At 40.0% G+C, this 27,549-nt stretch overlaps 1 protein-coding gene across 8 annotated transcripts in view; it reads right to left on the reverse strand.

The window, feature by feature from the left end:
- The window catches only part of diaph2 (diaphanous-related formin 2), a 483,641-nt gene that overhangs the window by 309,848 nt on the left and 146,244 nt on the right, over positions 1–27,549 (reverse strand). For all 8 annotated transcript variants that reach the window (XM_074674141.1, XM_074674142.1, XM_074674143.1 and 5 more), the window contains 7 exons: positions 24,443–24,551; positions 20,941–21,051; positions 16,192–16,304; positions 11,273–11,389; positions 5,413–5,531; positions 1,959–2,023; positions 993–1,097 (listed from right to left, as the gene is read on the reverse strand). In XM_074674141.1, coding sequence (XP_074530242.1) covers positions 993–1,097; positions 1,959–2,023; positions 5,413–5,531; positions 11,273–11,389; positions 16,192–16,304; positions 20,941–21,051; positions 24,443–24,551 — 739 coding nt within the window. The remainder of the gene's footprint in view (positions 1–992; positions 1,098–1,958; positions 2,024–5,412; positions 5,532–11,272; positions 11,390–16,191; positions 16,305–20,940; positions 21,052–24,442; positions 24,552–27,549) is intronic.

Raw genomic sequence — 27,549 nt, forward strand, 5'->3', positions numbered from 1 at the left:
TTAGACAGAGAGGTTCAGAGCGTTATGGTGCCATTAAAAAAGGCGGGGAGTCTGCAGGATATGAGGGATGATGAGTTTGGGTACAAATGCGGGAGAAAAAAAACGGTAACGCAGCACTTAAGCATAAAAAAGTGCAGGAGTGAGACCTGTACACACATTCAGTTTTATGGAGAAAAACTATGTGCAATTGGCCGGGACAACAGCCAACAGAGCCTGGGGCACAACACAGCATTTGTTGTGGGTCTAAGAATCATGGGGAAAGCACTGAAGTAGCACTATGTAACAACTGAGGAAACTAACGAAGATGCAGGTGCAGGGAGCGCCAATAAGTGCAACAAGAGAGGAATGTTTGAGAGAAAGAGCAATCTCCAATAGAAGTGTAGCAAATGTAGCTATACCATCTTTCAATGCTGGATTATATTAAATTCCCTAAGCAGAGAGGCAAACTGCCCTTTTGTCTCAAGACAGTACTGAAGTGTTTGAAATTGAGTTAAGGGGGAAATAGCAGTCATTTTCTGGGCTTAAAATGGAAGGTTTTGCCTGTGAAGAAACGATGTGAAGGCCAGGAGAGGAAACACAATCCATCTCTGTGATGATAGAATTACATAGGAAAAGCTTCAACAGAGCAATTGGCGCATAAAAAGAGCTACAACTTAGGAAGGAGATTGACCCTTTATTAAATCAAATGTTCCTGCATAGATGATAACTTCCACTTACAGCCGCAGCACATCTGTAAGTGGGTTTGAAAGGTATCCTTCTGACCAAATCAGCTCTTTTCAAGTGCTGCTATTACTTCTTGTTACTTTGAGCTTAAGGCAAACTTTTTCCATTTAAGATTGCATGAGATACTTTTCACTTCAGAACCTGATTAAAAGGCTTTCTTGACATGTTTGGTTGGCTGCCTTTTTTGGAAAGCGTACAACGTGAAAGCTCTTCTGGGGGAATGTAACACTGTTTTGCAGAGTGGTGGGATTTCTCTTTGCGGATTTTACCTGGGACTCCAGGGCCTGGATCTTCCCCTCCAGCTCTTTGATTTTCTCTTCCTTCTTTTGAGATTCAGCCTGGGCCTCCTGCCGTGCACTGAACTCCTCATCAAACTGAAAGAAAAGAGGCACAAGCATGTCTGTGTGCATATAACAAATATGTGTACAAAGATGTAAATACACACACACACATACACACACACACACACACACACACACACACACACACACACACACACAGGGCTGGTGAGCAGCGTCTCGGGAACACAGCCACGGGGCACATCAACAGACACCAAAACACGGCGTCTTACACTCTCTGGCCGGTTTCTATTCTTAGCCCACACGGCCCTAGAGGCCTGTTGTCCTTTGTCTTTGTTTCAGGCCTGGCTTTCATGTATGTTGATGGATATAACCTTTGGAGAAACCAAGCCCTGTCACTACAATGACTTCAACAGCCCAGCAGGGTGCTTGGTGGGCTGGTGGGACAAGACTCTTAAGGAAAAAGCTTATCCTGGACCCCCTCGACGTTGCCAGACAGAAGCACTGACGCAAAAAGATACATTTGAATATTATACATAATGCGCTTGAGGCAAGGTTTAACTGTAAGGGAGCAACTATTGAATGCCATGAATAGAAAAAAATAATCAAATATTTAAGATACTAATTCCACAGCATGCAAACAACATGTCAGATAAGGAGAGACATCTTTAAGGGGCCAGCTTTAAATGCACAAGTGTACAAAAAAGCTCCTCCACATAACTTAACTCTGCCCTGGCACTGTGCACAAATAAGTATACATCAGAACATCGGCATCGATTCTTGTAATGCTGATACGGATCATGTAGCGTCACAGCCAGGTATTGATCAGGGCATGGAAAATCAATAGCTTGTCTGGGAGCTCTGAGGAAGAAAAAACTTTCCTGATGGGAGTCGGCCAACCAAAGGAGGGGCTGTTGGGAGTGATTAATGTCTCACCTTTTTGGAGTACTCTGCAGCCTTCTGCTCACTCTCCTCTACTTTGGCTTTGTCCACACACTGATCTGGAAGACAAGACAGCAGCAGTGATGAGATAGTCCAGAAGCATGTCTGGGTGGGATGTGAGGGAGACTTCCATTGGATCAATTTGTATGTGTGAAATCTTACTCTACAATAGTTTTAAGTGAGTGAAATGTTTAATGCTGCAATTTTAAGCATTATTACTGAGACTTAACACTGTATTTCATGATTTAATACACATATTGTGGGCACATAATGAATTACCTGAGGGATCACTCCAAGAGATCATACTTCAACGGTTTCGACCCCAGGTGATTCTGGGATAAAGACTCCGTTTCCCATGAGCACTTTCACCCACTGTCATGAGGATGTGATTCTCATTTAAGTGTGCATTATTTTGGGGGGCAAATGAATAGAGAGCAGATCTTAACACCACTTTTCTTTGTTCAAGACAGCTTTAACCTAACCTTGCAGAGCAGATGGACCTGCCTGATTCAGTTTCTGAGATCCTGCAGATCCATCTTGCCAGGCTCCATTGACTAACCAACTCACTCGGCTAAATTCTAAGCAAACGTGACGTCAGCAGACTTTCGTACTTGTCAGCGTTCCTTTGATTCTCAAGTTAACTTAACAAAAACAGCAGCAGTCGTCCAACGCCATTATCACAGCTGTTTCTCGTGTTCCTGTAGTTGTTTGTCTGTTGTTTATCAGCAGCGGTGCACATAAGCTACGTCATACCAAGGCTTAATGTGGATTGGTTTGTGGCGAGTGTGTCAATCAGAACAGTCATCCAATCACCAGCTGCTCATTTTTTTGAAGGTCCCGCCTCTGAAAACAAATCTTGAAGAGCTGCTACCCAGATGGACTAGTGAAATATTTCCGTGGTGGATGTATGAAACAGTCCGTCTGGCGTGTCAGGTTAGCTTTTAACAATCAAACTTTGTAACCTTAGTTTGTATTGTCGTTTAATGTCCAGAAGGTGAGCAGGCTGTTTAGTGTTACTCACAGGCCAGTGCTCTAAGACATGTCCTGGTTATGTCCTACCAGTGTCCTTCTACCAACTCCAACCTCACCAATCAGAGCTAACATAACCTCACTCTTCATTTTATCGATAGACTCTCAAGTTTGAACAGACCACTGCAGAATAACTGCTGACTGTGGGTTGGAATGGACATTAGCACAAATAGCGTAACGTGTGTTTTAGCCCGTGCTCTATCACTATCCTGTTTAGCTTTCTTCTGTTCTTTTTAACAGTCTGGCTCCAGTAGCCACCATTTTTATGAGCAGTCCGGTTTGGTCACTACAGTTTGGCATGGTTTAGTACAGCTAAGCCTGATCCTGTTTATGTTTCCACAGCAAACTGTGCCCCCTCATGGTTGGCCGGTGTAAGCTGGATGCCGAAAGTGCATCGGTTAATTAACAGCGTGATGCCATAGCAGTGTGACACAGTGTACCCTGCTTATAAATCCAACGAAGAAGAAAAATGCGACAGTAAACAAAGAGTAACGATCGAAGACATGCACCAATTAGTCTTCTTTCTGATTGGCATGTAGCTCTTTCATACAGATTCAGAAATGGCTGTGTGCCGCCAGGAGAAAAACAGCTGCTGTCGCATGGTAAGTGATGATTCTTTCAACCAATCAACGGTCTGTATGTTGTAGCTCCACCTTCTGAGATGGGCTCGGTTTGGTCTGGGCACCCCTACGGAAGGATGCCAAAAAGTGGGACGGCTTGTCTTGCTTATTTGGGGATCTGTCCCGGGATCAGTAAGTGGAAACGGCGTAAAATGTGTGCCATGCCGAGACGAACTGAACTGAACCTTTTGGTGGAATTTGGGCTAAAATTTATCCAAAAAATAAATTTCTTCAGATCAAGGACAGATATTGCTTTTTACTGCTGAACTTTGCGGGCTGGTAAAGAGTCATCAAAGCGACTTTCAGCCTACATGCCATATACAGATTTCATGTTCTCCTAACTACAGATAATGAGATATAATATTTAGAAATAACTGATAATGGTGCTGATAACCTCATTTTAGATCATGGATTACGAACAGGTAAATATATAAAAGTGAGACTCTTTCAAGATCACATCCCCATAAGGTCTTTAAATTAAATCCTGAGTTGATAAAAAATGGACCAAGTTATTATAAGCAACCCACAACACTCCAGAGTTCAGTTCAAAAAGAAATCTAATGGATTCCAAGCTTCACGTGTAAATTGACCACCATGTGTCCCCTGATAAAAGTGGTATCAATCTGATTAGGAAGAAAAGAAAACTAAGGGGAGAGTTAAATAATGTGAAATAAAAGATATGTCTGCCCTTGGAGAGAAGCAGACAAAGTACAGAAATGGGCAGCGGCAGCGTCTGACGCAACTGCAGTGTTAACCTTGGGAAGAGGGGACAAGCACAGAAAAAATGTTTCAGTGATGTGTTCAATGACTTCCACACATACGGTGAAATCAGTCATCGCGTGCAATCATTGACTCATGCAGTAGCGCATGGTTCCCTGATGGTTAGCAGCAATCACTCAAACACTACATTACATGTAATAAAACAAACATATTCAGACTTTCAAGTGCTTGTTTCATTAGAGTGTTCTCACAAACCCATATTCTTCAGTCACCTTGTTAACAAATTATTTACTGAATGTAAGTGCAACATGTTAATTGTTGTGAGATCACACGTCATGTCACACATTTTAACTCAGGAACACAATTACTGTTGGGAACAGACACCCTGATGTGAATGTGAGAAAAATAAAAAACAGAAAAGGTGGAAAATACACATTTGGATTTGGCATCAGAGGGCATATCTTTTGTGTGAATATAACAAAACTCATCCTTGGAACTTTTTCTTTTTTCGAAGACAAAGTGCAGTAAAGTCGGTGAGAAAACTTCTTGGCTATTGCATCAGTCTTCTGTGGAAAGGTTTAGAAACTTTTAATGATCCTTTGTTGGCAAGTAACAGAACTATTAGTGACACGAAAGAGAAAGAGAAAGAGAAAGAGAAAGACAAAGCAGTTTTTTTTCACTCTTTTGTCTGTTTGGAAAAATATATATGTCCATTAGTAATGCAGAGTAAATAGATGTTCTCTCTGTGATGCTGGGGAGGATAAATACTTTCTGACTGCAGAAAAATGACATTTAGAGCAATTCTGAAGTAACAGCTTCCATTTTGCCAGACATTATGTATTATTCATAAACAATTAGATGACCCGATCTTATATGTCAGGCCACTGCAGGTGTTGTGTTTGGCAGAGGAATCTCAGGGCGATCTTGGGGGATAATGAGAATGACTGCAAAGTTTCGAAACAGTTTTAGCAACAATAAACCTCCTTCTGCAGAGTTTCAAAGGAAAATAACAGGTGATAATGATGAAAAAGAGGATTTCATTGAACTCAAGATGTTCAGAAGAAAATGCGAAAAAGTACCTATGAGATGGGTGAAGTCCACGTCCAGTCGTTTACTGTAGCCAAAGTCTGGGTCCATGCCGTTGCGATGCAGAACCACCTGAGACACACATTCTTCTATCACCTTGTAATACTGAGGCCTGAAGGGTCACAAAACATAAAGCAGAACAATTAGACACACCACAGAAAGATAAGAGTGACGCAAACTCTACAAGGCTAATTAACCACAAATGATTCCCCTATCCAAGCCAGAGGTCACAAAATGCCATGTCAAAAAGGGTGCTGCTGGAGAAAATAGGCACCCTATTAAATTTGATAACTTGCTTCACCCCGATCATGAAATTAGCAGATTAATGGGCGCACAAAACGCAAAGTCTGAAAAGTCTGTCCATTTCAAGGTGACAGACGGTGGCCCGGGCTACGCTTGCCCTCTCCCCTAATTTGCAATCATCTTAGCCAATTAGAGCAACCATAAAAAGTGAAATGTAAATCTAATCAGCGTAATGTGTGTAATTGAAAAGCACAATGACCAGAGAAACATGTCAGCCAGTTAGGAGTGTGACTAAGCGCTCTGTGTTATCAGGCAAAGGGTGTGTTGAATCGGCTCCAGAGTCCCGTTTCGCCACACAGGTTGGTATGTGACCTTTTCCCGGTAACATTATCAACTTTAATTGCAAGTGACATTTAGCAAATACAATGCCAGCTTAAGCCGAGCCCCAAACTGAGAAATAATGATTTTCTAGACATGACATTGAACAGAAGTTGATGTTTAAATTTGCAACAGAAACACTCGTGTATTTATTCTCCAAAGACTCAAGCACATTTATTTTTTAAATGGAAGGCAGCATTTGAACTGAGCCACAAGATGTGGAAAATTGATCTATAATGATTCCAATCAAAAAATGCCTTAACGAAGTTATAAAACAACTCTTCTAACAAAGAACAGCAAGAAAAATCATGTTTGAACACCTGCTTACTGAGTAATAGTTGAAGATTACTTGGCTGAGGAAATGAGACAAAATAAAACAATTCGTAGAAGCAGAAGGTCTTTTTCTGGGATAAGAGTATTAAGCATGTTGTGTTTGTTGTTTGCACAGTCAAGAAAGAGTGGTTGCTGCATTATGGGCGGCTCTTAATAAAGAAGTGAAAGAACAATAGCCCACAGACTCCATTCTATGTTTTTGCTTCTTTTTTAAGTTTTGGGGGCTTTCATGCCTTGGTTTAGATATGAATGTAGAAAACTTGGATGAAAAGGGTCATAAATGACTTTTGGTGATGGGCTGCAAACCAAGCACGTGTAAGGCCTCTGTCTGTTTACATAGGGCACATACATTGTCTGCCCAAAAAAAGAAAAGTTGCCACCAAAAAAAAGGTCACACACTCTAACATTTCGTTGGACTTCCTTTTGCAGTGTTACAAGATTTATTTCCATCCAGTGTTGTATTCATTTTTTTTTACCAAGATCTTGCATTGATGATGGTAAGAGTCTGACTGCTGCACAAAGCCTTCTCCAGCACATCCCAAAGGTTCTCAATGAGGTTATGGTCTGGACTAGGAAAAGATCGATTATCAACCAGGCCGATATTTGGCATTTTGAGGCATATCGGCATTAGCTTTTTCTTAATCCGATGGCCAATAAGAAACAAATTTAAAATTGCGTTGTTGCTCTGATGCAGGCACTCTGCTGTCTGCAGTCACTGCATAGTCCCCAGCACTGTCCCACCCACAATACCATCTGATTGGTTACAAGCAGAGCCGTGGCTTGGGAAACAGTCAATCAGCAGTGCAGTTATTGCAGTTCTTGCAGTTCCATTGAAATTTTGGAAAACTTTACTTACTGTAGAAAACTTGAGCTATTTTTTTTTAAGTTTTCATTTAATTTTGTAAAACATGCTGCTAAAACTGGGAGCTGTTTAATAAACTCATGCTTAAAGGTATTTGAATGAAGATAAGTGCTGGAGTTTATATTGTTTGAAATTTTGACACCAACATTTGCACTTTGACTGCAAATTAATTTTGGCTTTAAATATAGGTTATCGGCCTCCTTGACTACAAATAATAGGTATCAGCCCCGAAAAATCCATATCGGTCTGTCTCTAGTCTGGACTATGCTGTAGCCAATCCATGTTTGAAAATGATGCCTCATGCTCTCTGAACCACTCTTTCACAATCTGAGCCTGATGAATCCCAGCATTGTCATCTTGGAATATAGCTGTGCCATCAGGGAAGAAAAAATCCATTGATGGAATAACCTGGTCATTCAGTATCTTCAGGTGGTCAGCTGACCTCATTCTTTGAGCACAGACTGTTGCTGAACCTCGACCTGACCAACTGCAGCAACCCCAGATCATAGCACTGCCCCCACAGGCTTGGACAGTAGGCAATAGGCATGATGGGTGATCACTTCATCTGCCTCTCTTCTTACCCTGATGGCCCATCACTCTGAAACAGGGTCAATCTGGACTCGTCAGACCGCATGACCTTCAACCATTGCTCCAGAGTCCAATCTTTATGCTCCTTAGCAAAATGAAGCCTTTTTTCCAGTTAGCCTCACAGATTGTAGACTGACAGCGGTCAGACTCTACCATCATCAGTGTAAGATCTTGGTGAAAATTAATGCAACACTGGATGGAAATAAATCTTGTGACATTACTGCCCCATTACTGCCCATCTGGCCGGGCAGTGTAATCAAACCATTGAGCTAACAACTCTATTCACTAGTTTTTAATATCCCTTTCTGTGCAGCGTGTTGTTTCAATTTGTTAAGAACTAAGTTGTCTTTCTGTTAGTATTCTCTTTACCTGACATTTTTACAGAGTGTACAAAAGGAAAAAACAAAAAAACAGAACTCTATCCCAGCGTTTCAAATCTAGACACTGGGCCGTGTAAGATGAGATATTCCAATCAGGACGAGAACAGTATCATCAGCTCAAGCACGGACAGCCCTCTGATTCTGTAATAATAACACACAGTCTTTCATCTAACTTCAGATAGGAAACAGTGATGTAGTAGACACAGAAAAGATGCTGTGTTCTTTGAACAAATATACACTCTGACACTGAAGGTATCCTTCCTATTGAGCTCATTTATGAACGGATTTTTTTTTGTTCAACAAATTCTGACTTTCTGCTTATGTTTTAGAAAGGACAGGACATATCTCAACCTCTTTACATCAATAGTGTTATGGTTATAACCTTAAAACATTATATAGAGTTAACCATCAAAATAAAAAAAAATCCACAAGATAGGTTTCTTCACCTTCAATGCCGACAGGGAATAAAGTGTATTTCAAGATCCAAGGCTCTACATGAAAGTATTAAGGGGAAAATGTGCTAATGAAACTTAGAATTAATGATCTGTTCAAGCAGAGTTGTGACCAAAATGTGTGGAACTAGGCTTGTTAATTTGGTGTGATACCAAAAAACACATTCTTTGAAAGACAAACCTGAAGAAACAGAAGGAGCTTAGTTTAAAAATAAAATAAAAAAAACTTACTGTATGTATTTTTATTAAGATATCACAAAGACATGTAGTGGAGTTTATTTTCACAGTTTGGACTCTGTTGCCCATGATTTCAAAGGTTGTGTTGGTAACTTGTGGGTGGACAGGCTGTATCAGGCTCTGAACAGAAATATGAAAGAACACAAAATTCTGAGCCAAAGCAAATAGGAATAAATCAGCGTTTAGGTGCACTGTTTTCAAAGCATGAAGCTAGAGCTGGCGGATGCGCCCACTCATGATTGGAACAAGCTAGTGAAAGCTCACACGTCGCCCTGCATGGCTTAAGAACTGTGGCACTCGGCTTACAACTGTCACCAGTGTATGCCACATTATTATCTCAATAAGCCGCCCTATTTTCCCTCCGTCCTCCATCCTCCGCCACCACCAGGCAGATAGGGGCTGGGTGGAGATAACTAGAGACGCAGAGAGTGACCCAGAACTGTCAGGGCCCTCCACAGTGGGCAGGGCCGGGCTCCAAAAGCCAGCATATGTCCCCTGCATCATTTCTCCACCTCTTCTTTTACTCTGGCACCTTCATTTCTTCCAATGATAGCTCACAGTTCAGCGCAGCCACAGCCACTTGATCCAGCTCTGCTCCACATAGCCGGAGTAATCCCCATATCACCCGGCTCCAAAAGAGCAGATCTGCTCTATATTTACTGGGTGGGTTTGATGTGCTCCTATTCATTAGGGCTGCAGCGAGAGATTAATTATCAAAAATAAACCGAGCCCCGGAGGGCAGAGCAACAACTAATGTTGTGTTAGGAGGAGCGATGGCAGGCAGAGCACTGCAACAGTTTACCCACAGTGCAGACCGTCTCAGACTTATTATTAGAATAATAATTATTTTATTAATTGATATTTTATAATCAAATTATTACTTAATGCACAAATTAAAGTGCCAAGTTTGCAATTATTCCCAAACCATGCAGCTTAATCCTTACTTTAGATGGTATATTTTGAGCACACAGGTACATCTTTGAACATATAGCCAATATCTGTCACACTTTAACACATTATTCCTGCCAACAATTGATGACTCAACTTAATCCATGCTTTTCTAACACCAATATCTGAACTGACAGCTTTATTTCTGTATCAAGATTACAAAATCCTCTGCATACCTTTTCACATCTTTATTATTTTGCTTTCGACATCAAAAGACTGTTACTCCAAAGGCCAATACTGGCAGAAAAATTACTAACTTGTAACAAGTTTGTGGTATGATTGTACATGTCTCAGTTTGTCCTTGCATTTCTAATGAGAAATATCTTTTAAGACATCAGATTTCTTTATGAGCACTGTCACTGGCCAACAGCGGAGCACACGGACACTGGAGCAAAGATGGACGTGGCTGTAGCTGGTTAATGTGAATTCTATTTCTCACTTCCCACAAATAGATGAGGAATACATTATTCATAACGCCAAGGGAATAGCAACTTGTCTATGGTAAATTCATCTTCCTCCCCTCATCTTCTCTTCATCTTCTTTTTTTTTTCCGTCTTATATCTGCAAAAAAAGTCTGACACAGCAGTGAATTTATCAGTGTCACTCGGTACAGAGGAGCAGTGGGTTTCCTGCCCAGTGGCTGACATATTTGCTCCTCGTGGCAAAGTAGAAAGCTAACCCAACAGTTTAAAACTAATAAAGCATTTCAAAGCACCAAAGATTATACTGACTGTAATAACTTGTGTGTTTCAGACAGATGAGAGGTTTTCGTTCAGTTTCATCTCCATAAATTCAATTATATCCCATTGGGATCCCGCCAAGACATTTTGGGAAGACTATCTTAATATCCCATGCTTCAGGTTTCATGTGCTTCAGGTTTTTGCTTTGCTACTATCTGATTTACATTTTTCAGTATGTGGGTTTAGGCCACAGCCTGTGTGGAGTAGGCACAGTGGCATCAGTCATTGCTTTCTTATGAGGCATCATGAAGCTGAGAGACAGTGGACCAAACTCACTTCCAACAACTTAAGTCGCACCGCTAAGAGGTAGAGCTGAGGTCACAGCCTTGTTCGTCTACAACTTACCTGTTCAAATTAGCCACAACTCTTTATGCATAACTGTAAACCCTGGTAAAAATATAATGCATGACTCGCAAAATATACTCTTTCATGAGATTGTTATAAGCAAAAAAAAAGTTTTTTTTTGTTTGTTTTTCTATTTCAAAATGTGCTTAAATCTGCTGTAAAACTGTATTTCCTAGATACTTAGGGGTCCCCACCCTTTTTTGCGCCACAGACTGATTTAATGTCAGACAATATTGTCACGGCTCTTCTTCTGTCTCCTCACTGGCTTTTTTACCCTGCCCAAGAAGATTCAAACCAAAGTCCTGCAGTTCATCACAGGGTTATCATCAAATTCAAAGAGAACTTACCTGATGTAATAGTCGTTCCTGATGAGCAATAGATGCTGAAGGATTGAGAGGAAGTAGGTCTCAGAACCAGTGTCTTTCACCATGTTGGACAGGAGATGGTACACCTCATTCATATCAGTGCAGCAGCATGGTTAAGGAAAACAGCAGTTATTTTTTTCCCTAATTTAGTAAAAGTTTTGGCTAACTTCTTGAGGAAACTACCAATAAGGGTTCATACTCGGGTGCCTTCAACTCCTCGTAAACATCTAAAAGTGTATTAGTTTTTCCTTTTCTTTAAAACAACTTGTTTATTTTCCCCAGTTCCTCACCTCAGCTTTTCTGACAGGCATCAAGAAGCAAAAGCAAAAGGAGACGTGATTCCTCTTATCCATTTTTTCTCCGGGGAGCAAAAACAGTGAATAAGAGGAAGGGGATTGGCAATAAAGAATGCTCCCTCTGGTTTACCTGTCACTCTGAACCTTTCAGAGGAGAGGGAAATTAATTACATGAAAAACTCACTGGTTTGAATGTTCAAGGCAGGGATGGTAGGAGGACGATCATTCGCAGGGCAGGAGTCTGGCTGAGATTCAGCTCTCAGATTAAAGCTGACGTGCACTCAGGAGCGAAAATTCATGTTATTAAATTTGCAAAAGGTATTGATTATGTGTCTTCTGTTTGCTTTCCCCAGGAGGAAGATGTGATGGTTCTGACATTGAAAACAGATGTTAAACCTGACTGTTTTTTTTTCTAATTCTTCTATATTCAAAGATCAGACACTACACTTGTTTATCACCTGGCTCACTTACTTATCACCCAGTTGTTGGAAACCCATTGACAACAGTTATTAATTCTAAGTAGCACGAGGTACACTGGACACAACCTGTTCACGGGTCACAAATCAAGTCAATCCATGGAAACGTCAGGTCACGGCACAGCTGGTGTACTGATTTTTTTTAAACTTCAGAAACAGCAACTATAAATCTTCAAAACTAGAATCTTCCAGTGTTAAGATGTCCGACTCAACAGACTAAAGCAAATGCCAGCAGCATTCAGTAAATTCGAAATTGCAAATAAATAAATTCGAAATTGCAAATAAATAAATACAGTATGTGTGTCAGTACGCCAAAGGGTTGGGAAGATTAACAATGCAAAGACTGCCAGGCAAGATGTGAGTGTCCAGATACATTTGTTTAAACACTTGGTTGGTTAAATTTTTGTATCAAGTTAAATCTGATCCAACCAAGGTTGGATATTTTTGCATTTATTCAAAAGTGGGACCAACCAAATGACTAATTTTTTATTTTTTTTTTACAGTTTCACTTCTTTTTCTTCACGTGTGCTGTTGCTGTGTTGTATTGTGTTGGAGAATGGCAGCTGTGCAAAGCAAATATGGTTGAAGCTTTCAAAACTAAAGTTTAGGTGCTAATGACAGCCTATCCAAGAGAGACGTACACCTCTGTAAGTCACAGTTACAATATGCATAATGTGTCACGCTATGCTGCAGGGGTGCAACAAGACCGACATGACAACTCTTCAGGAAGTGGAAAAACGGAGTGTCTGAGAAGGTGTTTGCCAGTCTCCTGGTATTTCCTTCCTCCAATTCAGACGTAACTACAGCTAATAGCTCCAAGAGTGGCGCTCTGCATCATTACTTTGCATCATGGAAGCACATCATACTTCATCGAATCACATGCTGTTAAATCAAATCATATGCATTGTGATTTTTTTTAAATATGTTTATTTATTTATTTTTGTTTGTTTTTGCTTTTTGAAGTAGCCTGTTTTAACACCTGGCCAGGGAGTACAGATGAAAACTAGTCTTTGGTCAAAATATTTATATATTTATAAATCTCTTTTAACTTCATTTTTCTTCTTTTTTTTCAATTCTAGTATTTACTGTATCTTGTTTTTTTTTGTTTGTTTGTTTTTTTGTCTGCGTTTTTACTGTATCTTATAACTTTTTTGATTTGTAATTTAATTTTAATAGTTTTCTTTTAATATGTTTTGCTGATTTGTATCTCTGTTAAGCACTATGAATTGCCTTGCTTAAATATGCTATATAAATAAACTTACCTTGCCTTACAAAAATATTAATTATTATGCACTGTCCCCTATAAATGAAGAAAAAAAAACTCAAAATAAAACATTTGGGTGTCAGTTGTATCATAATGCATTGATACTTGCTGTATTAACTGTATATCTTTGATGTATCTGGTCATTGTCAATGTATCAAGATACGTATAATATCAGCCTCCAGAAATATCCAACTCTAGTATTCTGGCGATATGTCATGAGCTGATGCCTTTCCATCTTAAAAAAATCAACATATTTAGCATTTTTCTATCTTTATAGAACTTTTTAAGAAACCTGCTGATAGTTGGTTTTCACAAAAGTCTGACGAGGCAAAAAGCTAATCATTCTTCAGGATTTTAGGGTGGCCACTGAGATTGCAAAAGAGGCACACACCATCCATCTGGACACACCCCTGATGATTCATATTACAAAGTCTAACTCTCATCTTTTAACAGCTGATTGGCAGTAAAAGGTTCATTAAGAAGTAATTAAATCTGTGTTTCTCAAACTTCTAATAGCTTCCTAAAAGTGCAGCTCTAAGAAGTAAAGAAGCCAGGAAAATGAGTGATTGGGAGCCGATTTAATTTGTTTGCTTGAGAAAGGAGGATTTCCCCACGGAGACTCAACTTGTTTGGGAAAGTGAAATAAGCCTTTCAGATATGTGCACACATGCAGAAAAAAAAGTGAAGAGACAGTGCCCTGTTAAGCTTGCAGAGATGAAAACCTGATTGCTATCATAACATGAAGTCTGCTAAAATATTTACATAGCGCGACGTACCGGCTGCTAAGCAATAACATTCTTCGGCACAGTGGCAGCATGTGTTGTGAATCCCCTCCCTTCTGCTTTGGGAACAGAAAATATTAGTTTAATACATGATTTTTAGGTGACTAAGCTGAAAGGACTCAGACAGAATTAAAGTGAAATTAAGACCAAAAGTGCATCACAGTTACATTTCTGCAACTACAAGCTTGTTGTTAAAGCCGAGTTTGTGAATATGGGACCAAACTTCTTGAGAGATTACAGGGGTCAAATTAGAAGGTCAAAGGTTAATCTTAAGATTTATTTTGCATTTGTTGACTTCTTGATATCATTCCATGGAAAAAAAAAAAAAGTGCATGTCACTCTACCCGCAATGTCCTCATGCTCTCATTCACAGAAACAATCTCCAGTCGCAGCAACAGGAGCAGATCAATTCTTTTAAATACTGCGTGACACTTTTCCTATTAATTTCAACAAAGTCTGTAATTAAACTCCTATCCCATATCATTTTTTAAGAGGCAGAGGGATGGGAATAAGGCTCTCCTTTACAGGATCATTTCCCTCCCTTGTATTAGCTGAGGATGAAGCCTGGGAGAATAACCAATCCTGTGAGATTCAATTATAGTCTCGCCACAGCGGCGTTTGAGAGGACATGAGAAGGAGCTCAGACTGGGAAAGTATCCAACTAGCTTCATCTATCACTAAGCTGCAGACATAAACCTAATGTAGAATGCCAATCCGTTCGATGACAACCCCCCCTCCTCTGCGATCCTTTACCATCTCCCTCCTTCTCTCAGTCTTTCTTTACACTCCCTCTCCAAATAATGAATAAACATGAGCGGCAGTCAAGTGTGACGTAGGCCAGTCAGTGGTGGGGTCAATCAATCACCATTTCACAGCTCATTAATATTTATTAGTGGCCCGGAGTCACCTCCTCGGCACATGGACCTGGGCCGGACACAGAGGAGATGAGCCTCTTTAGGTTAATATTCATGAAACTGCAGGGAGAAACAAGACACATGTGCAATGCTCAGGTAGCAGAAGTACCGTGCTGTGCCATAGCACGCACACACGTCGGTCTGTCTGTCTGTGTTTATGTGTGTGTGTGTGTGTGTGTGTGTGTGTGTGTGTGTGTGTTTTACATGCAGGTGAAGGGACAAAGGGTAGCCTAGGCATTCAAATCATGCTCCAAGCTTGCGGATCAATACCACATTGTCCTTGGAAACAAACATTGGGCCTTCTCATTTGTGAACCTGCTCAAGCACATCATTAATCCAGGTGCACTTTTTTTTCCTTCTCCCTCTCTACACACACACACACACACACACACACACACACACACACACAGGCACACAACCTCCTCCCCTCACCTCCATGTGTCAACAGAAACTGTCAGTCACAGCAGCACTTCGTGTCAGTATGAGAACTGTGGGACTCGGCGGAAGAAAAAGGTTGCAGGAATGAACATCTGCATAACAATGTCAGCGTCTGGTTCCACAATGTCAGCCATTCATACATCGCCTCAGAGAAGATTGGTGAATTATTAAAGGCTGCTTCTTCTGGATGCTTGAAGAAGTTTCTGGCTGGAGACTAAATTACTGCCTTTCTTATTAACTTCCACTCCACATGTCTGGAGCTAAACGGACATTGGTGGTGAGAGCTGAAGGGAAGAGTTCACATTTCTGTAACGGCGTCGAAAGACAAGGGGCGATTAAAGTTGAAGAGAAGAAACCTTGATCATATAATGTGATATGATGCCACATAAAAATGTTTAAGTGTCTTCTGTGCATTGTAAATGTGAAGAAGAGGGGAGCATCTGTCCTTTTGAAATCTTCCTCTTGAGTCTTACACCAGTCCTACTTAACCCAGGAAAACAGTAACGAGCGGAGAGGAGGAGGAAGGTAATTAAAAGAAGAGTGAAAAGGTTGGAGCTGAGGGTGACAGGGTTATTTACCAAGCATACCAGGTCAGACACAGAGCTAGATATGCTCTCTCCTTCTAATGAACCAACATATACACTCTCCTAGGGTACAGACTATTCTCCACATGCTACTTCTATAGACCTATTCATCAGTATTTTCACACAGTGGGAGGACAAAAAGGATATTCCATCTCAGCCCGGATGTCGTCCAGGCGGTGGGAGAGTTCGATGGAGTCCTCCTCCTTGTTTTCATTGAATACCTTCAGCTGAATGTCGAGCTCCTCCGTCTCTTTCAGCTCCTAGATTAAGTAAGACATACAGCAGATGGATGAAAAGATGGAGTCATACAAAAAGGTCATTGTGAAGCATAGATTAGGATAAACCGTAGCAGCACCTGTAAGGGATAATTCAGATATTATTCCAAAAAACATACCACTTTTGAATGTGTATGGTGAGGCTGCTGTATCAGAGTATAGTGGACATTCAACACTTTTTCTTTGAGTCACTGTAAGGAAATTATATCTATCCATAAAATGTCACTCTGGTGTATTTTTAGTGTCTCTTACTGTGATGCTACCTGCTCCCACTTGCCCAATCAAACACTGACCTGGTGGCAGCAGTCACTATTTGTTCTCAGGGTCTTTGTCCTTTTTACCTCCGCAAAGGAGGTTATGTTTTTGTGAGAGTTTGTCTGTCTGTTTGTCTGTGAACAACATAACTCAAAAAGTAACAAACAGATCTTGATGAAATTTTCAGGAAATGTTCGCAACGAGATAAGGTAGAAGTGATTAAATTTTGGAGATGATCTGGATCACCGTCTGGATCCAGGTTTTTTTTTTAAAGGATTCTTTATCATTGTACGATAGGGCCGTTTTCACCATATGTATATATAACTCCACAATAAATGGTTGGATTGCTTTGCAAAACACTACAAGACAAAGTCACCATAATTTCTGACAGATGTTAAAGGACGATCCAGATCCTGGCAATATTCTAGATACTAAGATCTTGAATATGAAATGAGGTAGGACTTGAGTGTTGCGTGACAAATATAATATGCTTGGCAGAGGTCTGCGCTCTCTGCGTGCATGTTGTGAGTGTTGATTTCATTATGTTCATACTATTACACAAGTTTGAAGCTGTTGTCTAAAGGTAATTTAAACAATTTACTTTGGAAATTTGTTTAAAAAAAGGAAAAGAAAATTGGAAATATAGACTCTAAACCCACTAAATTATTTCCAGGGCACCAGCTGTACAGCAAACTGATTGCCCTGAACCCTCTCACTACGTATCCCAGACAGTACTTATTCCTGCACACCTGTTCCAGCCACGAGAGGCTACAGCAGTGCTCTTTACCACTTCTCTATGAATCACTGGCAGTGGAGTTTACACACGGAGACAGGGCCAAATGTAACCCAATTTCTGCAGGTATCAATCACCCTGTGCTGTTTTTCAGGTGCACCATCTGTCTTTAGCAGCGCTGGTTCGGAGGGAGGTGCACAATGCCACAAAAAATAGGTGGAGGAGGAGAGGAGGGGACAGAGGAGGAGAGCCAAATCCAAGTGTCAAGGACTGTAAGAACAAAACAAATTGGGCTTTCTTTGTTAGCAGGGTTCACTTTTTCTTTTCCAGCAGCTACGCCGACTCTTGAGCATAACTCATAATTAGATGAAAGACTGTCAGTTTGAATGTCGGCATTAAAAAGCTGTGAACGTGGCGTTCATAAATGACTGTACACCGAGGCTCTTTCATATCGGGGGGCAGAATTGGAGATAATTAAAGTAATGACAGTAATAATCAACAGGAGCAGCTGGGATGACTTATTAACAACTGGCTCTGTGACATGTTCACCCCGCTCACGACAAACGAGGCCGTGAGTGATGAGTTGGAGCTCGTTTGCCTTCACCCTGTGCGAGGATGTGGAGGTTTGCCGATAATGATGCCAGGACGACCTGTGTGATGAGGTGCTGGCACAGCTTCACACTCGACACATTTTGTTACAACCACGACTAGCTGCCCTGTAACTACTGCTAATGATTCTATTGATACTCAAATTCTGTTATTCAAGTCACCAAGTACCTGAAACACTCCTCAGAACCTGTGAAGGGAGGTTGATTTTACACTTTCACTCGTTAAAAAGCCTGAGAGTTTCATTTCAGCATTGCACCACAATTGCATTCATATCACACTGATTTTTTGAGGGGGAGAACTTTGGATTCTGTTGTTTTGAATTGAATCAAGGTTTTATATTTAAGTAGCATTCATTCAAGCCTTCAGATGCTATAACGCAAAGATCAAAATCTGCGCAGTGCAACCAGTGACACTGACAGAATTGTTTAGTTAACAACTCAATATTCAAAGGCTGATAGAAGATTTATTTTTCATGTCAGAGAAGCCACTGAGCTGCTGGTGAACGGTCTATTTTTACATTTCCTACAGCCAAGATTGCTAACGAGTTGTGGTTGGGGCTGCTGCTTAAGGCCACATGATCATTTGTTGTTAGCCGTTTTTTTTTTTGTTCAGTTTCTGACCTGTTGCCTGGGTTGGACTGGGAAAACAAACTCCTGTGGTGCAGATGGTCTACCAGCCTACCAGTCTAAGTCGCACCCCCTGGCCTCTTTCCATCATGTCAATCCCCACTTTTCATTCAGATATAAAGAAATACCTGGGAATCTGAATAACTCAATTTGAAAATGCACCTTGTCAATCATCCCTGCTTTCTATTTGTGTGGGTAACCATCCCACTCGCTCTAAGGCATGGCTCATCTTACAGGTACCCAAAATTCACACTGAGTTTGGAGAATCTTCTTTTAGCTCTGATGCTCCAAGTGCTTGGAATATGCTGCAGAGAAACTTTAGAATAACTACACTAATACTACACCGGGGCATTTCCAAGTCTTAATTTTAGATCTTATTAATTTTATCTGCTTTTGCTTCAATACTTTAACACTTACACCTGTTATCTTACTCTTTCTAACTGATGTGGAACTGCCTGATTTTATTCGCTCATGCTCTATCGTTGCCTTCGACTCTGCACTATTGCACATAAGGGCTCTCCTTCAGTGTGTTTCTCCAGGATTTAAATAAAACAAATAATGAGGATCTCATAATGTCACAGCTGAATACATGAGTGGTTCTATATTTTGGGGTGTATTTAAAGTCCATGGGGTATACTTATTAATTTACTGAATATTAATTTCAAGCTATGCCCAATTTACAGTGGGTCATTTCGGTGATGTTTCACTTTCATTTAATACAGAAAGTGAATAGGTTCCATAATTTATGAAGCAAAAAATGCAAATCATGTGTTGGACTTTGCAGTTTTTGTGCTGTCCGATTTCTCACATGTCACATTTGCTCTTCAAAATTAACACTAGAATACATGTTTGAGAATATTATTGTCAGTATTAATTGTGTATAATAATCACTAACATATGAAAAAAGCGTTTTACAAACTATCTAAATAATTCACCTTGGATGTGTCCAAGACATCTGCATCAACTGTGTTACCCATTAAAAAAAGGCCTATAAATCAGCAATGGTTTGCTCCAAAGTCACATGACTTAAATCAATTGAAGTCACATCCTTTTGGTGAGAACTATGATGGAACAGTGGCATATTTTAACTTCTCCTCATCAACGTTTCATCAGAATGATTGTCTGTACATGGGGCGCATTAATTGTTAATCAACTGTGTTATCAGCGTTTTTTGTTGTTCAAACTATAAATGTTAAAATGAGCAAACTGTGAAGAAAACGTGGAGAGATATGAGGGGATGGAGGTCAGGTGGTGCCATGTTCAAGGTCTACAGTTAGCACAAGGGCCAAAAAATTGAGAAAATGTCAACTGTGTTATCCATATTAAAATTTAACATTGTAGAGATGGATTTTTCCTGCCAACCGTGTTACATGTGATTTTTGTGACATACTTCTTTAAATTTTGGCTAAACTGTAAAATAATTGATGAGGGACATTTCTAGGGAGTGTTATCTTACATGGAAATGTTGAATAACTCTAATTTCAGTATATTCAAAATAGTCACAACTTTTGTCCTTAGCACAGCTGCCAAAATAATGCACCAATTTTTTTTATTGAAAATTCATTAGAGCTCAAGCTTGCCAACTTATGAATGTAGTACATTGCAGGTGTATCATTTGCAAACAAATAGATTACGAAGCAAAAAAAAAAAAAAACTTTTTTTTTCCCTTTTCATAAGCCTGAAAACTATCCTACTTATCACTCACATGACTCTAACTTGTAAAAATTCAGACTTACAGTGTCTTTTCCGGGTGGTAATGATCTGAACTCTGTACATGTTATTTATGTTTTTTTACAGATGTATTGAATTATTAAGGATTTAAATCTTCATCGTTGAAACATAAATATTTTCAGGTTTAGGATCACTGTATTTATATTTAATATTGACACCTACACTTCGCTCATGTTTAGCCGCACAAGCATGAACCTGTTCACTCTGCAGCTACCTTTGTGCTCATCCTCTGTTTCACCAACACACACGCCTCAACCTCCAGCTCTTATTCTGCCTTGCTGCGGATGTTATTTTGCTTTCTCAGTTTTGCAATCTAAGAAACTCCTCATCTTTAACAAGGGGCTCACCTGTTGTTATAAACAGAGCTGGGAGTGAAACTTTTTCTAAAATGTAGGTTGTTAGGCTGACTCTACAAAAGGATCTCCTGATGAGAAGTGTGAAGAGAGCAGACACATACAGAGCATAAGGAGAAGAGCAAGTTGGGCTTGAGTGGGCAGCAAGTCGAGCAGATTTATGTCAGTGATATCAAACATTTATATAGTTCTGAATCAAAACATGTACGTATGTGCATTTCTTAAATCTCTGCCTACAGACAGCCAACATCAACATTCTTCAAGGGTTTAAAGTTGTCGAATCTAGACGTTGTATCTGAACTTTTCTAACTTACAGGCAGGATCTTCTTCAGGCCACATCTTAAGAATTCGTTGCGCAGATGTATCCGGAAGTCCAGATCATCGGGGGAAGTGACCAGCGCATTTATGAGCTGCATGCAAGCAACCTGCAAAGAAGAGAAACACAATAAACACAAGTAAAAAGATAAAAAAAAGAAAAGTCTGGAAAAGTCAAATGGACTTGTTGAAGTGCATTGGGCTCTTGGATGTAAAAATGTGTTTTGGGATAATTTTTGCTCCTGCCATTTCTTTCCAAAAATCAAAACTGCAGAAAAAGACGAGACAGCCAAGAGAAGTAAAGGTGTATTGACTAGGCGTGCATTATTAATGGGTGTATCGGCGTAGTGTGTGTGTGTCTGTGCAGGAGTGTGTGCGTGTGTCTGGTGGAGTAGAGGGGTTAAGAGGAAATCGCTGATGAATTATAATGAGCAGTAAGGTGTTTCAAGGGAGCGAGCAATGGATAAGACAGCTTCCCTTGGACAGACAATCGATAGCAGGCTGAAGGATTCCCATGGACGATGTGAAACATTGTCTTCTGAAACCTTGACCCAGAGCTGTTGGCTCGTATGCGTTATTAATAGGAGCCACAACAGTGATTCTACGCTGGTGCTTGATTTAGTTTCAGATTTTTGTTTTGGAAGCCAGATCTACGAATCCTTCCGAGTGATACACCTGCATTTATGGATGGATAAACAGTTGTTTTCCACCTTTAAGCCAACTTTAAATCACACATTTTAATTCCAACTTTTGTCTGATGAAAGATACAAACAGTAGTGTTTTATCTTTGCAGAGACAGGGTTTGTAAGCCTACACATTGGGAGAAAAATGTATATCTGTGTGTAACGGAGAATATATTCCCTTGCACGATCACAGGCTTGTAAACATAGAAGACTTCTCCGTGTTCCCTGAGAAGCTTGAGGGCTTTCAAAGCGAGATCTGTACGACTAAACCTTACATTTGACTGTACGCACCAGAGGCCAGACACATGAAAGAAAACGCCCCCAAATCTTCACAGGATCCATGTGAGTGAAGAAGGCCATGGACATCGTGAAATATTCTGTTTCTTCTCATGCATACAGATTGGTACTCACACCAAACACCTCCTGGCCATATTTTAAGGAGTGGGAACACTTGCGTTGGGGACTGGGGGCTGGGGGGAAGGGGCATTATCTGTGTTGGGTTTAGAGAGCTGCAGTTCTGCCATAGGGGGCTTCCAAACATCATAATTAAAAGTGCTACCGCTGGGACGGTTTTAAAGTTGAAATGCGGATTTTCTCTCGTGCTCAGCAGACGAGTATAGCCTAAACAACAGCAAAACACATTTTAATCACATTAGCAAAGTCTACTTCAAGAGCCCATCACAGGTTTTGGATAAAAAGTCTATTAATTTCCTGGAACCCCCTGCATCAGCAAAGCATTTTAATTTACTTCACAATTAGCGGGGCTTCATTCCATTAATGGCAAAATTTAAAGGAAAAACAACAGCCTCCTAATAAAAGAATATCTACTCTCGCTTCCACCGCCCGCCTCATCAGTTTCCCTCATGACTTTTTCTTCATGACTTCCAAATCCCTGCAGTTAAAAAAGTAATTCCTTAAGTAATTCCCCCTCTATCGGTTTCACAAGAGCATGTTTTAAGGAGAGTTTTCACCGCTCTTGTATAGTTATTCCTGCTGCTGAAAAGAACAAGTGAAAATTAAGACAGGTAAGGTGCCTTAGTTGCCCTTTCACACCAGCTCCCCTGAGACCAAATTTGACAGCAGCAAAGATAAAAAAGCAAAGGGGGAGCACTTGTAAGATGTGAGGAAAAAATGTGCAAGGTAGCATGAGGTGGAAGAAAATGTGAGGAGAAGAGTAAGAAGGTAAAGACCTCAGAGGAACTCAACATTTTTTTACCATTTTTTTTTCCTGCTGTTTGCAAAATAAAAATGAGGGCTGACTCAATTGAGACGAAGACTAAAGGAGGCATTTTTGATGGAAGCAGCGGTGATGGAGCTTCAGGTGCATTTTAATAGCCTGCAATCTCTTCCTATCGTATCCAGGAAGAGCGGTGGGGTTGAAAGACCATTTAAGAACAGGAAGGGAATCACATGTTTGGAAAAAGCTGAGTGTCCTCAACCCAGAATGGCACAAAATTAGGTCCAGCCTAAAAAAACACTCAATGACCGAATGTAATATTCTCTGTCCATCTGATTCAGCAAAAGTTTGTCTTTTTTCATTGGTATGGTGCTACCTTTTCTTTGATTTCAGCAACTTTAAAACACATTTGTTTTCCCTGTAGCAAACAAGAAGCCAATAAAGACATTATTTTCTATTTTTGAGTGCCTTATTATCAGTTTTTACTGAGTCTCAGCTTCACTGTAAATGGTAAGTTAGAGGCTCAGAGGTGTTCCATTCACACTTACTATGGCAGCAGCTGCTTTTAGGGATGCACCAATATGAAAATATAGGCCAATACTGATATCAATATTGCTGTTATGGCCGATAACCAATATTTACCGACATCAATATTGGTAAAAAAATAAATAAATAAAAAAAAAAACTAAGATGATGTGTCCAGGTAGTTCAGAGAGAATGAGTGGTGCGATCGTGAGAAAAGACGACCATGGAGAGGATCAAAGGATAAAGCGCCCAAGATGAATGTGATCAAAAAAAGTATGTTTTGTCTGTTTCTTGAATCAAAAATAGTAGTTTTGGTGTTTACATAGCCATGGAAAACAATGTTATCTGGGTCTTGAAAGATGTTTGAGATGCTCTGAAAATGGCCTGCAGCCAATACATAAGTGACTAAGTAAATGCCCACTTTCACACATCGGCCAGGTCAATACCAATATTAATACCGATGCATTGTGCATCCCAAACTGCTTTTCTTCTGATTTACTCAGAATTAATGGGTCAAACTTTGCTGATATTAAAACATTACAAAGCAGTTTTGTAAAAAGTGAAACTGCAAACTTTGTCAGGTCTCTCATACAGTGAGGAAAAGACAACTTTTGTGAGACTTGAGGGGTTTTTTTTGTAACAAATTATTTTTGCTGCATTCCAGAAAGTTGAGACACAGCTCGCAGAAGATTTGTCACTCATACTGAAATCTTTTGATCTGCGTTGAACTGTTAGCAGCACTTGTTTGTTTCTGTTTATGGAGACAACAAAATATTCATCAGATAACAGCTGATCCAGGCTGGGGTGCTGTTATGGGGATTGTGGTTTGTCATTAAACTGATGGTTTACAACAAATCTTGGTGATGTGAGACTGGTCAGAGCAGCTTTGACTCCAAACATATTACTGAAGAAAACCAGAACACTTCCGAAACTTATATTTCTAGGCCCTAGCCTTAAGTTAATAATAAAGTAAAGCTGAGTTGCTTATTGTGTTTGCCCCTGAAATATTAAAGCCACATTTATCCCCTAAAAGAAAACAATCACATAAAAAATGTGAATGTCTAAAAGTATGAAAAAAAAATGTTGCTGATTATTTTTCGATGTGTGATTCCAAACCTGGAGCTGCTGGGCTTCGTGATTCTCCAGTCCTTCCACGATTGGAGCGAACCTTTCTTTATTATTCCTCTCTGCAGCAATTGTCATGGCGGCTAGAATCTTATCCAGGCTGAAGGAAAGCAGGGAAACAGGGAGAAGGCACAACACAAAAGTCAACAAACACTTTTATCACCTCACTGACAGGACATTTACACACAATTTTCAGCTCAAACACCATGTATCTTATCTTCCCTCCTGTGATGGTGTGGACATTAGCTCGGTCAGTCTTTGGTCACCCTGACAAAAGCTGCTGCTTTCCATTTCTTTGTGTGCAATCGGGTCCATTATTGCTGCAGTTTCTAATTTGACTTTATTTAGCTTGTTACCAAGCTGATGACGGACAAAAAGCAGCTTTTTACTGCAAATGTTTCCAGTTCTCTGCAATTGGGGGGGGGTGTATTTCGCTGTGAGAGAGGGGTGCAATTTATTGTGGAGCCTCAAAGACTAATGTGCAAAAACACCTATTGAGAAGGTAGGCAAATTAGAGTACTTACAAGGGCTAAAGGCAGCTCAGCTTAATAGTGCATTGAACAATTTCAGTCTTCAGATTGCGAATGAAAGACAAATTCTGTGCTGCAAACACAAACACACTAAGAGGATTGCAAAAGGGGTAAATTGATGTCTCAAAAGCACTTATGCAAACAGTGATTTACAACATGCGTGCATAATAATAGGCAACAGGTGGTCTTTCTGTCACTGCAAGGCCACTTTACTATTTTGCCTTCATCAGTTGAGAAACTGAACAGCTTAATTCTCTGTGCTCAACCTTATTACTCCTATGAGTATAAAAGAGCTCTCAGCCTGATATACAAGTTCTCCTCGCTGTTCCAATAAATTTACTCAGTTATAAATAAAAGTCATACAAGGCCAAATGTTAAAACGTCAGAGATCAGCCAATTTATGTATGTACGAACATGTGTGCGCACCCACAGGCTCACTGTGACAGTTTTCAGCACCTTATATCACCTCAAACAGAAAATCCAGGATGACAAAGTAGGACCAGGGTTCCTTTGTGAGCTGGGGGGCGATCATGTGTCTGACCAAAAGCACTGTATGCGCAGAATAAGCCTGACACAGAGATAAATGGAATGGCCATGCTCTGTGATAGGGGTTAGAAAGTCACAGACAGGCACGGGGAGCTGCATACTGAGGAGCTTTAAAGCCGGTTCAGACGACACTTCAAAACAGGCGAGATAGATCTGCTTAACTTGTCGTGTTTCTCTTTTGATGCTGTCAGCTGAAGGGAGTGTTGAACACGAGCCAGCGTCACAACATCGGTTTGGCAGCGGATTTTTTTTTTCCCGAGCAAGAAAAGTGACGCCTCAGCTCCTTTGGCTGTCATTTCTACAGGATGCGTACATTTTAATGCAGGGCTCTGATCATGGAATAGATTTCCATGTTTACTGCACCCTATTCTCGAACACTTTGAAAACGGGGAAGGGTGTGTTTGCATTTGTGCATCTAATCTGTTTCAGAGTGTTAAATTAGAGACTGGAACAGACTGTGTGTTTGTATCGCTCTAATTAGTCTTTCCGCACAGATAAACATGGATTCAAGTGCTAAAATCCTATTTCATCAATCTGAGATATAAAAAAAAAAGAAGTTTTGATTGTTCTCTGTTTTGAGATAAGATACATGTATGAAAATTTCTCAAAAAGATAAGGGGAGGAAAACCACATAAGGGCTGCAGAGATTTGCTTTTACTGTTTCAGGGAAGTTAACTAAACTAAACATCACATTGCAAAAAAAAAGTAATTGTTCAGGAGAAAACTGATATATTACTGTAATGTAAATAAGCTATCTCTGAAGAAGAATATTCCTAAATCAAAATCAGTGTCTTATAATAAATAGACATCGTAACTGAGTAAAAAGATAATCTGAAATTATTAAAATGTAACACTCTGATGTTGGTTAATGGGGAAAAAAAGGTTACAGAGTGCACTTCCTGAAATAAAAATGTCCATCTTAAGCTTCACAGTGCTGTTTAAAAGTATTCTGTAACCAAAAAATAATCTCCGAACTCCTGCTCAGTCAAATTAAAAGAGATAAAAGTCTATCTGGGTGGTCAGAGATATGAGACACACTGCTGACTTCAGCTTCTCCAACAGAATTTGTGGGTTTGTTTATCTCCACCCCTGCATACAGACTGACTTTGAAGTGCCATTGTTATTCTGGTCCGACCCTGTGGGAAACAATAAAAAACACTCTCCTAAATCCAATTTATAAACTGCCAGCCAGGTTGTGTGTCCATGGCAAACTGCACTGACTAGTACAACACATAAAGGAGACTAAACTTCATCATCTGACCATGTGAACTGCACTGTCTGCAGTCAACAGTAAATGTGTTTTATGCTCTCAGTGGGTAAGCATGTATGCATGCTCTCCAATTTCTGTCTGAATACGAGCCACCCAGTGGGAAAAGATTGGAGCAATAGTGATATTTCAGTGTTTACGAGAAGCAGCCGTCCCCTTCCCTCTCGCTGTTTCAGAAACATTACAGAGTGTGTAAACAGTGGAGATGGACCATATCTCTATGATCAGTGCATTTTTGTTGTCAGAACTTTTCAAATTGTGATGTGCTGTTCCAATATCAGCTGTGATTTAGTGAGAAAAATACTGAAATGTTTCCCTTTTTCAACTTTGAATGCTGAAAACATATTTACAGCTTTGAAGAGGAAGTGAGACGAAAAGTTCATACAGGTCTGTTGATCTGTACGAAAGCATATTCTGACACCAACCTCTGCTAGATACTTTGATCTTCTGCTTTTCATTGTTCAAAGTAGTTTACTTTGTATATGGTCAACTCGCAATGCATGTTATTAATAGCTGTCATTACTGTATGTTACTCTACTAACATGTTTGTTGCTTGTTTTTTTTACTTTTTAAGAGACAAAAGGATGTTTGCAGCTTTGATTGTTATATCAAATGAAGGCATCAGACAAAGGTACAAAACTTATCGTATTGTATAATGTGTTATAAATGAACTTATTTATCTTACCTTACTGCATTCTATTGCACTCTGTTTTACCATATCACACATTGTATCGAATAGCATTGTGGTGTATCTT

Source organism: Halichoeres trimaculatus, unplaced genomic scaffold, assembly GCF_033239565.1.
Source record: "Halichoeres trimaculatus isolate MK-OKI-2021-1 unplaced genomic scaffold, fHalTri1.1 fHalTri1_scaffold_7, whole genome shotgun sequence".
Taxonomy (NCBI): Eukaryota; Metazoa; Chordata; class Actinopteri; order Labriformes; family Labridae; genus Halichoeres; species Halichoeres trimaculatus.